At 40.3% G+C, this 10,438-nt stretch overlaps 1 protein-coding gene and 1 pseudogene across 1 annotated transcript in view; one reads left to right on the top strand and one right to left on the bottom strand.

Moving 5' to 3' along the window:
* Positions 1-135, bottom strand: part of LOC106734790 (elongation factor 1-alpha 1 pseudogene) — a 5,833-nt pseudogene extending 5,698 nt beyond the window's left edge.
* Positions 1-10,438, top strand: part of NOC3L (NOC3 like DNA replication regulator) — a gene marked incomplete in the record, with an annotated part of 39,109 nt that overhangs the window by 23,288 nt on the left and 5,383 nt on the right. The window contains 9 exon segments of the mRNA XM_027771500.1: positions 1-89; positions 1,541-1,621; positions 2,215-2,315; positions 5,535-5,607; positions 5,702-5,765; positions 5,848-5,919; positions 6,428-6,609; positions 8,893-9,021; positions 10,282-10,379. Of these exon segments, the coding sequence (XP_027627301.1) occupies positions 1-89; positions 1,541-1,621; positions 2,215-2,315; positions 5,535-5,607; positions 5,702-5,765; positions 5,848-5,919; positions 6,428-6,609; positions 8,893-9,021; positions 10,282-10,379 (889 nt within the window).

The raw sequence follows: 10,438 nt of genomic DNA, 5'->3' as shown, positions 1-10,438 counted from the left end.
TGAAAAAAGATACAGAGGATATTAATAAACCGAAAAAGTTCATGACCTTCAAGGAAAAGAGGAAAACTTTATCAAGAATGCAGAGAAAGGTTTGACTTACTTCCTTTTTCTTCGTATTTAAGTATTCTGTTTGTTTTACTTGATCTGAAATTAAAATCATAGTATAGGCATAGGTAAAACTCACAGTTAAGTCATAAATATAAAAATACAATATTTAAAGAATGTAATTGTCCCCACAGCAAAGAAATGTTTTCTTCCAGCAAATTGAACTGACAGGTGAAATGAGAAGATATTTTGTCATGCTGGTTTTTATACTTTGGTTTTTAAATCAGTTTAGAAACATGTGATACACAGATTCCTTCCTCAACAGAAAGGTGCACCCAAGTGAGCTGGCAAGAAGTTTGTTAACTGAATTATGCTTCTTTATCAGTTTGTATTTTAAACTTGGATTGAAATCCCAGCTCTTTGTTTATGAGGCTTTGAAATATTCTTTCTTATTTTAAACAATGGGTTTTTTTTTTTTGTTTTTTTTTTTGAGATATGGAGCTAATAACAGTACGTACCTGGGTGATTATACAGTTTGAATGTGATGGTGCGTGTAAAGCTGTTAGGTTGTTAGCATCATTACCATTATTATTATTATTGTCATTTCTCAAAATATTTCTAAACAGTTTATTAAGGTTATCAGGTTACTTGTAAAAATAAAAACCGAAAAGGTAGATTCTGAGCAGATCTGTCTCTGAGTGGGTCTAATACATTTTGAAAATATGACAGAAGTATCATAATCAAAGATAAGTAGTTTACTTAAACTATTGTACTATGTTAACATGAGTCAGATGTCTGTCAGGAACGGCATGTATTGGGTTGTTGGAAAAGTCATGACACATTTTTGTATAGAAAAATACTTCATGACTTTCTGATGACCTAATACATACCTGTGAGGAGAAACAAAAACTCAGTAAGAACATGGCAGCCTTTAAACAGCTCTTCACGAGGGAGGGAAGCTGTTCCTCGGTCAGTCCCCTGTGCCTCCAGCAGTTTGACATCTATTGTTTGTTGCTTTAACAGCATTAGGAAGTGCAAGAGTGGACATTTTACTGAATTTCTGACTAGCACCTGTTTAGTACATTGTATAGAAATGTGATGAAGTGTTGTTGGTGACTGGTTCTTGTGACTTACCACTAGAAAGTGCTATTTGACTTAGTATGTTTTCTTTCTTTTTTGAAAAATTAGAATGATAAATTTACTTTTTAATTTTTTAATTATTTCATTTTTTGAAGAAGGAAGCTATTAGAGAGTAGGAATGCTTTTTGGTTTCCTCTCCAATTTCATCTGCCTCCCTTTCTCCTAGAGGCAGTAACCGTCATGCATTTGACTCGTATATACTTCTGACCCATGGTTTTCTACTTTTGCATGTGTTTTCATTCATAGACAATGTGTGGTACTGTGTGTGTGTTCTAATATGTGTATAGTTTGCCTGTCTGCTTTTTTCACTCAGTGTCGTATACTTACATGTTGTTTTTTCCCATTCTGTTTTCAGTGGAAGAAGGCAGAAGAGAAACTGGAGCGAGAGCTTCGGGAAGCAGAGGCTTCAGAGAGTACTGAGAAAAAACTGAAGCTGGTGGGCAGTTTCCCATCCTGTTATGGTTGTAGGATGTCATGTTAAGTGATTTTAGCTAGAAATGTATTGTTTCAACTTGTAGTTACCTAATTTTGGCTTATTTCATGAGACTTAGATACGTGATTTTTGTCATGTGCAAGATGCTGTGGTGTGCTTTTATGAAATCTTCATTCTATTTTGTTAAAGTTTCAAAGATTGAACTGTGGGCAGGAGTGAGAGGAGAAAAGGTTGAGCTTTGAAAGTCATAGCTGTGAGCTGCCCCGTGGCATGGTGGTTAAGGTGTCTGACACGTGATTCCGTGTGTCTGACTGTGCAGTTTGAGCCCCAAACCCAGCAGCGTTAAAACACACTGGGTCCACATACATATGTCCAAAATCTCGAAAGGAGGGAGGAATGGAGGAGAAGGGATGCAGTGAGACCATTTCCTGTGGGAGGTGCTTTCTTGCCTGCACTCTCTCTTTCTCTCCCCCTCCCTCGGTGAGCACACGTTGCCGTCTGGCAAAAAAGTTTAGAAAGATAAAGTCATAATTGAGCTAACTCAGAAGACATACACTCGGTTATCCTAAAGTCATTTTGTCTTTTTTCTCTCCTAGCACACAGAGACTCTGAATATTGTGTTTGTAACCTACTTCAGAATATTGAAGAAGGCCCAGAGGTCGCCCCTCCTACCAGCAGTTTTAGAAGGTCTTGCCAAGTAAGGGCTGTGTAGGTTGAAACCTTTTAGATTTTCTTCTACATAGATAAGAGCAAAGTAACCATGAGTTCTAAACAGTATTCACTAATGATGACCAAATGTTCTCATTCCATTTTTTTTTTCACCAGCTGTTCCTTGGAGGTGTCCTCCTATAAAAATGGACTTTTTTAATTTTCTCCTCCCAAATCTGTTATTTTAAAATTCTCCTTCGTGTAGATTCTTCTCAGTCACGTATGATCTGTTCTGCTAAGATCGGTCTTTTGGTATATTCTATTAATTCTTTTGACCTTGTTGGGGATATGAACTAGAGTAATGGTTATGGAATTGCTTTCTACAGTTACTTGAGGTAATACCCTATAGCACATTGCTAGTCTACAGAAATATGTCAACTATCTGTATATGAAGATGTTCTGTTACCCAAAATAAGGTGGCAAAAAGAAATAGGCAAAATTACTTTTAATATGTTTTACTGATTTTGTTATCTCAAGGAGTATTTCAGTGTACGATCAATATTAAGCATTCATGAGATGGTTGGCATTTTTTTAATAGCACGTCTTTGAAACTGCTGTGTATTTCATACTTACAGCACATCTCAATTTTGACTAGTCATATTTCTGGTGTCTAGTAGCTTATTTTAAAAAGTGTTTTTAATACGTGATCTTTTAAAAAATTTAAATAATGGGCTCAGCCAGACATACGGTTTATAGAGTATTGGACTACAGTGCTGGAAGCCACATGGCTGACCATGGGTGCAGATCCCTGGGTTGACCTGTAAACACAGCAGGCATGTGTGTGTGCACGAGGAGCCTCAGGAGCCGGAGGGCTGGGGAAAGGGCATTGTGTTTCGACAAGACGTTGTTGAGAGTGCCTCTCTGTCTCTGGTGTGTGCGCACACGCATTCTTTATTATAAGAGGAAACAACCCAGAAGGAAGTACAATTTAAAATTAGGATCCCCACTCCCTCCACCTTATGTATGTGTGTAGGCCTATCTGTGTGCCTTCTTTCACACTGGCGGAGTCATGCTAAGTATAATATCCCATAACTGGGACCAGCAGGTGGCGCAATGGCTATGTTTCTGTACTTCCTCATAGTCAACTGCAATTCGAGTCCCAGACCTGACAGCATGAAAGTCACCCCAGGCACTTATGCATATGTTATACCCAAAATCTCCTCCAGAGGAGACTGGAGGAGAAGGGATTGTGGTTGTGGCCATCTTCCCTGGGGGATGATTTCTTGCTTTCTGTCTCTCTGGTGAGTGCATGCATCCTGTATCAAAAAAATTTATCTCTAAACAGTCTCTAAAAAAATAGCCTATAACTTGCTTTTTTGATGAAGTTATTCTGTGCATTATTTTTTTTTTTTGGAGAGGTTTTTTGCTATAGGGCGCGTACGCTTGCCAGACAGAGAGAGAGAGACATAGAGATAGAAAGCGAGAAATCACCCCCCAGGGGGGATGGTCACGCCGCAATCCCTTCTCCTCCATTCTCCTCTCGGGATCTTGGGCACGCATGCACACGCGCTCGGCGTGAGTTTTAAGCCACCGGGTCCGGGACGCGAACCGCGGTCGACTACGTGGGAGTCCAGCGACATAGCCATTACGCTAACTCCTGGTTCCTGGGCATTTTTTCCATGTTAGCACATAGAAATCACTTAATTTTTTCAAGTTCATAATACTCCTTCTTATGAATACGTACTATTTTATCTGGCCAGTTTCTCAGCTTGCACTGAAAATATTTGTATATATATATCTTTGTGCATTCATCATGTATTCCCAGATCAGGGGATGTACTAATTTTGTAGTTTGATAAATGCTGCCAAATTGCTTCCTCAAAAATTTGTACCTTTAGTACAAATGAGCTTACAGGCTTATCCCTGTAAGCCGAATGGTCAATAGCTGGACCCCACATGGCTGCTTATGGTTTGAATTCTGGCCCCAGTGACTGGAAAAACACACGAGAAAAGGAGGAGAAAGATTGCAGCATGACCACAGCCCATGCTGTGGTACTTCCTTCCTCTCGCTCGCTGTCTCTCTGTCTCTCTGGTGAGTGCATGAACTGCTCGACAACTAAAGAAAAAGGTTGGACCAGTACACGAATATATTATTTCTGAGGTCTTTCGTTGTTCCAGCACTAAACATAGGGTCAGAGGTTCTCTGATACTGAGAGACACTTGAAGCTGCATCAGTACCTAATATTTTATAGTATGGACTACTTTGCCATTTAGTAGCTAATTTGATTCCTTCTCTAACCCTGTTGGTTAGAATCAGTTATTTTTGGAAACAGAGGTCCACAATAGTCAAATTACCTGGAGTCATATGGGCAGTTAATAGCAGAGCTTGAGCTGGACTGCAGTCCAGTGTTCTATCTTTAAAGGTGCCATAGATCCATAGTCTTGTCAGTAGCAGAGTGTTTTCTTTCTCCCATTCCATTCCCTGTTTCCCTCAAAGCTGAACATTCCTCGGGGACATTGCTCTTAGCCCTTCTTTCTCAGGGCAGAAGTCTTTAAGAAATACTTTTAGTCTGTTCAGTTGTCTCATACCTTCCTGCCGAGTATTGTGTTCAGCAGTGTGAGAGCTGTCGAGAAGGCCAATCTAAATCAATGAACAGTATCCATAATCACTATTATCTCCATAACTAACATTTTGAAATAAAGAATTTTAAAGGCACAGTTGTTTTTTTGGGGTATATATATGTATACACACACACACACATATACACACTTTAAAAAGCTCTGTTACTTCTATGAGAGGGGGCTAGGCGCACCCAACAGTCAACAGGGTCCTTAAGTCATGCTCCCACCCCCAGCCTCAGCCTGGACCCTAGGCACGCGCCTGTGTGCCCCACATGTACATGGAGGTCTTGGGTTACAAACCCAAGACCTTCCCTCTGGGGAAGGTAGGCCCAGCATGGCAGGGCATTGCATTACTTCTGTGCCACCGTGTGGCTCCAGGATAAAACATTTAAAAAAAAATAATTCATTCATTTATTTTAATTTGACCAGAGAGAGAGAGACACACAGAGAGAGAAAGGGAAAGTGAGAAAGTAAGCCACCAGGTCCAGGACTTGAACCGTGATTGGCCATGTGGGAGTGTCCAGTACCTTAGCCACCATTGCCACCTGTTGGCCATAGATAAAATTTTAAAGTCAAGCTTCAGTTTTACTTGATTTAGTTTTTCTTTTACTATTAGTATCTATTAACTAAGTTTTGTCTGATTCTAGGTTTGCTCACCTTATAAATGTGGAGTTTTTTGATGACTTACTAGTAGTTCTTCATACTCTCATTGAATCTGGTGTAAGTAACTCTACTAATGAATTACTTTTCAAGTTCTAACTGGTGACTATCTTTCTAATACCTCTTCCTCTTTTTTTTTTTTTTTTTGTAAAAGGACCTAAGCTATCAAGAAAGTCTTCACTGTGTCCAGACTGCTTTTCATATTCTTTCTGGGCAAGGTAAGATACTTCCTTAATCAAGTTGTTTTTGCTTTACCTTTGGAGGCTGAAATGTACCTAATTGGTGCTTGTTACTTTAAAGGTGATGTGCTGAATATTGACCCAATGAAGTTCTATACACATCTCTATAAAACACTGTTTAAGTTACATGCAGGTATGTATGTTTAGGTAGTGTTTTCATAAAATGTTTCCATTTTTTTTTTTTTTAATATTTAAAAATTTTTATGTATACTAGTGCATATGTGTGCATGGGAGGGAGGTGGTGGGGGAGAGTCTGGGGCAGACTGGGCAGGGTCTTCTCACAGTGTGATTCCCTCTCCCCCACTTAGCTCATCAGTATCGTGGGCATGCGTGTGCCCTTCTGAGTTGGGCCATATTTATCTTTTAGGAATTTGTTAAGACCAGAATTATAGTTGGTGACAAATGAGAAATAGGAACTGGTATATAAAACACTGGCTTGCTAGTGCCGTGTTTCTGTATTTAACCTCATGTAAGAACTGGAAAGAGAACTTTTGGAATTGATGGTGATGCAGTAAACACAGCACTGTTTTATTGGTTAGGGAAATGGTTTGGAACCATAAATGACAGCTCCTCTTGGGGTTTTCTGGGCTTCAGTGAAAGCCTAAAGGGAATAGTACTGGCAACTGTATCTGCTGTTTCAGGTGCCACCAATGAAGGTGTTGAGACTGTGCTGCAGTGCCTCGACGTGATGTTAACCAAGCGCAGAAAGCAAGTTTCTCAGCAGCGAGCCCTTGCCTTTATCAAGCGCCTTTGTACCCTCGCTCTTCATGTTCTTCCAAACTCAAGCATTGGCATTTTAGCAACTACCAGAATATTAATGCATGTAAGTTTGGATATAAATGAACAGAACTAAAGTCTTTTTATTTTTAGAGAGATTTTTGCTATAGGGCGTTATGTGCTCTCTAGAGAGACAGAAAGTGAGAAATCACCCCCCCGGGGGAGCTGGCCATCCCACAATTCCCTCTCTTCCATCCCCCTCTTAGGATCACGTGCACACACGCACATGCACTCACTGTGAGTTTTAAGCCCATGGGTCTGGGACTCGAACCACCGTCAGCTGTGTGGAAGTCCGGTGACGTAACCATCACGCCATCCGCTGGTCCCAGAACTAAATTCTTGATAGTGCAGTGTTTTTTTGTTTGTTTGTTTGTTTGGTGCATGTTTTTTCCCCCTTTTACATTATTATTTTTATTATGAAAATAATTCATACTTATAACAAAATCAGGTGACAAAAGAAGTGCATAAAATTACAAAATGAAAGCATCGTATACCCATTTACACTCCCCAGAAGTAACCATTTTTACCATTTAGAGCATTTAGAGTAGGTATCCTTCCAGACCTTTTTTTTTATTATATTCATATATAAACATACCACGCACGGGTACATCCTTTTTCTCAATGAAGAGTATTAAGGGAATTATGTCATATATTGTCCTACAGTTTTTTTTTTGTTTTTTTTTTTAGTGAATGTATTTTTATGTCATCTTACTTTTGTAATGACTGTGGAAGGCTTATTTAACACACAATTCTTACTATGTGCCTGCTGTTGTTATAAATGCTATAAAAAAATAACTCTCTTTTTCTTTGTAAGCCTATGAAGTGGCTAATTTTACTACTCCCACTTTATAGAATAGAATAGCTGATGTCCAGAGAAAATCAGTAACTAATCTAAAGTGGCATTGTTAGTAAGTGGTACAGGTGGGATTTCAATCTAGGCCGTCTAACTTTTATGCTCCTTTTATTTCTCTTGATTGATATTGGTTATTATTATTTTTTCTATTGCAGATGATGCTATAGTGATATCTTTATACATACGTTGAATATAAATAGTTCCATATTAAATTCCTTAAAGTGGGATTACAGGGTGAAAAGACTATTGTTTCGTTTTGCAAGATAATATAAGTTCTTTTCAAAGCAAGCCAAGGCAAAATAGTCTTCTGCCATTTTTATCCTCTTATCTTTGTTTGTTTGTTTGTTTATTGAGAGAGATGGATATTTTTGATATGTTGCAACTCTCTTACCCTGGCTGCAGAATACCCCAGTTAACTAGCATTGTGGTATGCCTTCCTGTGCCAACCCGTTTACATTGATCTTGAAACTGAACCTAGGCCTCCAGTCTAGCCCCAGTCTTGCACAGCTTGCCTTACCCCTTGTGCCATTGCACCTGGGTCTAAGGTGTTTTTATTAGAACTAGGTATAAGATGAGCTCTGTAGCACGGCAGCTGAGCCCTATGCATAGGAAGCCAGATCCCATATGACCAACTGCAGTTCAAATCATGGTCCTGATGGCTTGAAAAATACGCCAGGCACCTGTGTGAGAGTCTAAAATCCTGGGATGGAGAAATGGAGGAAAGGGAGTTGCAGCATGACCATGCCCCATTGGGAGTGTGTTCTGTCTCTTTGAGGTGAGCACATGTACCCTCTGGCAATCAGTAAGTCAAAAAAACACCAAAAAACAAAAACCAAAACCAGTGTAAAGATCATATGCTGGGGACCAGCAGATGGCATAATGTTTATGTCACTGAGCTCCCACATCGTTGACCCAAGTTTGAGTACCGAACCAGGCTCCTTAAGACTCACACCAGACACGTGCATGTGTGGCCAAAATCCCACGAGGAGAATGGAGGAGAAGGGGTTGCGGTGTGGCCATCCCTCCAGAGGGGGTGATTTCTCACTTTCTGTCTCTGTCTCTCTGACAAGTATATGTGCCCTATAGTAAAAATCACTCTTTAAAAAGAAAAAAAGATCTTATGCTGGTGGGTCCTACAGTGCAGTGGTAAAACACTGTGCATTGGGAGCCAGACCCCACGTGGCTGACTCGTTTCATTCCCGGCCCTGGTAACTTGAGAAACATGCTGGGTATGTGTACACGTGAACCCCAGTCCTGATGGGATAGAGAAAGGGAGGGAAGAGGATTGCAGTGTGGCTGTGCCCCATTGCAGGCAAGTACACATGCCCTCTGGCCAAAACAAAACAAAACAAACCTTATGCCTATAGCTTTTATACAACCATAAATTAAAATGCAAGTAAAAGTATAGACCTATAATATCCTTTAAATTAACAATATTAACTTATTTAATTTTTTTGTTTCTATGAATTTTCACAGACTTTCCCAAAAACAGATCTACTGCTTGACAATGAATCTCAAGGAAGTGGGGTTTTCCTCCCTGAGCTGGACGAACCCGAGTACTGCAACGCTCAGAACACTGCTCTGTGGGAATTACATGCACTGCGGGTGAGAATGACCCTATTTATTTATCATGGGCAATTTTTCTCAGTTTGTCCCCAAAGAGTATTGCTGGAGGACTTAATATACTTTGTCCCAATTCCTTTTAGACTTCCTTTTTTTTTTTCCTCAGAACTCCTGTTTTAATATGTTACAGTCTTCATTTTTACTGTTCTTTAAGCTGTAGAGGTATATTTTTTCTTTTTTTTTTTTTTAGAGGTTTTTGCTATAGGGCACATACACTCGCCAGACAGACAGAGAGAGAGACAGAAAGCGAGAAATCAATCCCTAGGGGGATGGCCACGCCACAATCCCTTCTCCTCCATTTTCCTCTCGGGATCTTGGGCACGCATGCACACGCGCCCGGTGTGAGTTTAAGCCACTGGGTCCAGGATGTGAACCGCAATCGACTATGTGGGAGTCCAGTGACATAGCCATTCCGCTAACTGCTGGTCCCTAGAGGTATATTTTCTAACAAACAACATAATGACAGTTTTGTGAGGCGAGGGTGTGGAAGATTTCCTGAAAGCTTTCCTAACACTGTTTTGAATAGATCGTTATCAGGCATGTCTGCATTGGGCCCATCCAAGGAGACTTTGGCAGGCTCCCTTTCTAGGTGTCATTCATGTTGTGAGCCTAATAGCGTGGACAGTATTAGAAATGAAACTTACAGAAAATAAATGCATCAGGTAACCTTTTGTAAATGTAACGTTTTTCATTCTGAAAGAGAAATTACTTTTTGATATTTTTCCTATTGTAAAAGCAAGAGTAAGCCATGTCGCTGGTTACTTGGCCATCAAATACATTAGTATTTTATTCTTGCAAGCAAAGATAATATTCATTCTGTAGGTTTGTGGTTCAAGTGAATGACATATACAAATACAGATTTTTGTTTTGGAGAAGTTTTTGCTACAGGGCGCGTGCGCTCGCCAGACAGAGAGAGAGAGACATAGAGACAGAAAGCGAGAAATCACCCCCCAGAGGGGTGATTCACGCCGCAATCCCTTCTCCTCCATTCTCCTCTCGGGATCTTGGGCACGCACGCACACGCGCCCGGCGTGAGTTTTAAGCCACCGGGTCTGGTATGCGAACCGCGGTCGACTACATGGGAATCCAGTGACATACCCATTACGCTAACTGCTGGTTCCCTACAAATACGGATTTTTAAAAGTAAAATGAGTGTGACTTTATTGAATATAATCTTTGGCGTAGATAGTGTTTGTATAGTATTGACCTGTGCTAAATGTGGTTGTCATGTTTCCTCTGCAGAGACATTACCATCCTGTCGTGCAGAGATTTGCAGCTCACCTGATGGCTGGCGCACCCTCTGAAGGCTCAGAAGCACTCAAACCAGAGCTAAGCCGAAGGTAGCATTTAGTATCGCCTTATTCTAAAAGTACAAAACTTAGGGTTGACTCCATGGCAC

The sequence above is a fragment of the Tupaia chinensis genome, unplaced genomic scaffold (assembly GCF_000334495.1).
Source record: "Tupaia chinensis unplaced genomic scaffold, TupChi_1.0 Scaffold000217_1, whole genome shotgun sequence".
Lineage (NCBI taxonomy): Eukaryota > Metazoa > Chordata > Mammalia > Scandentia > Tupaiidae > Tupaia > Tupaia belangeri.
This window is presented reverse-complemented; position numbering and strand designations above follow the sequence as displayed.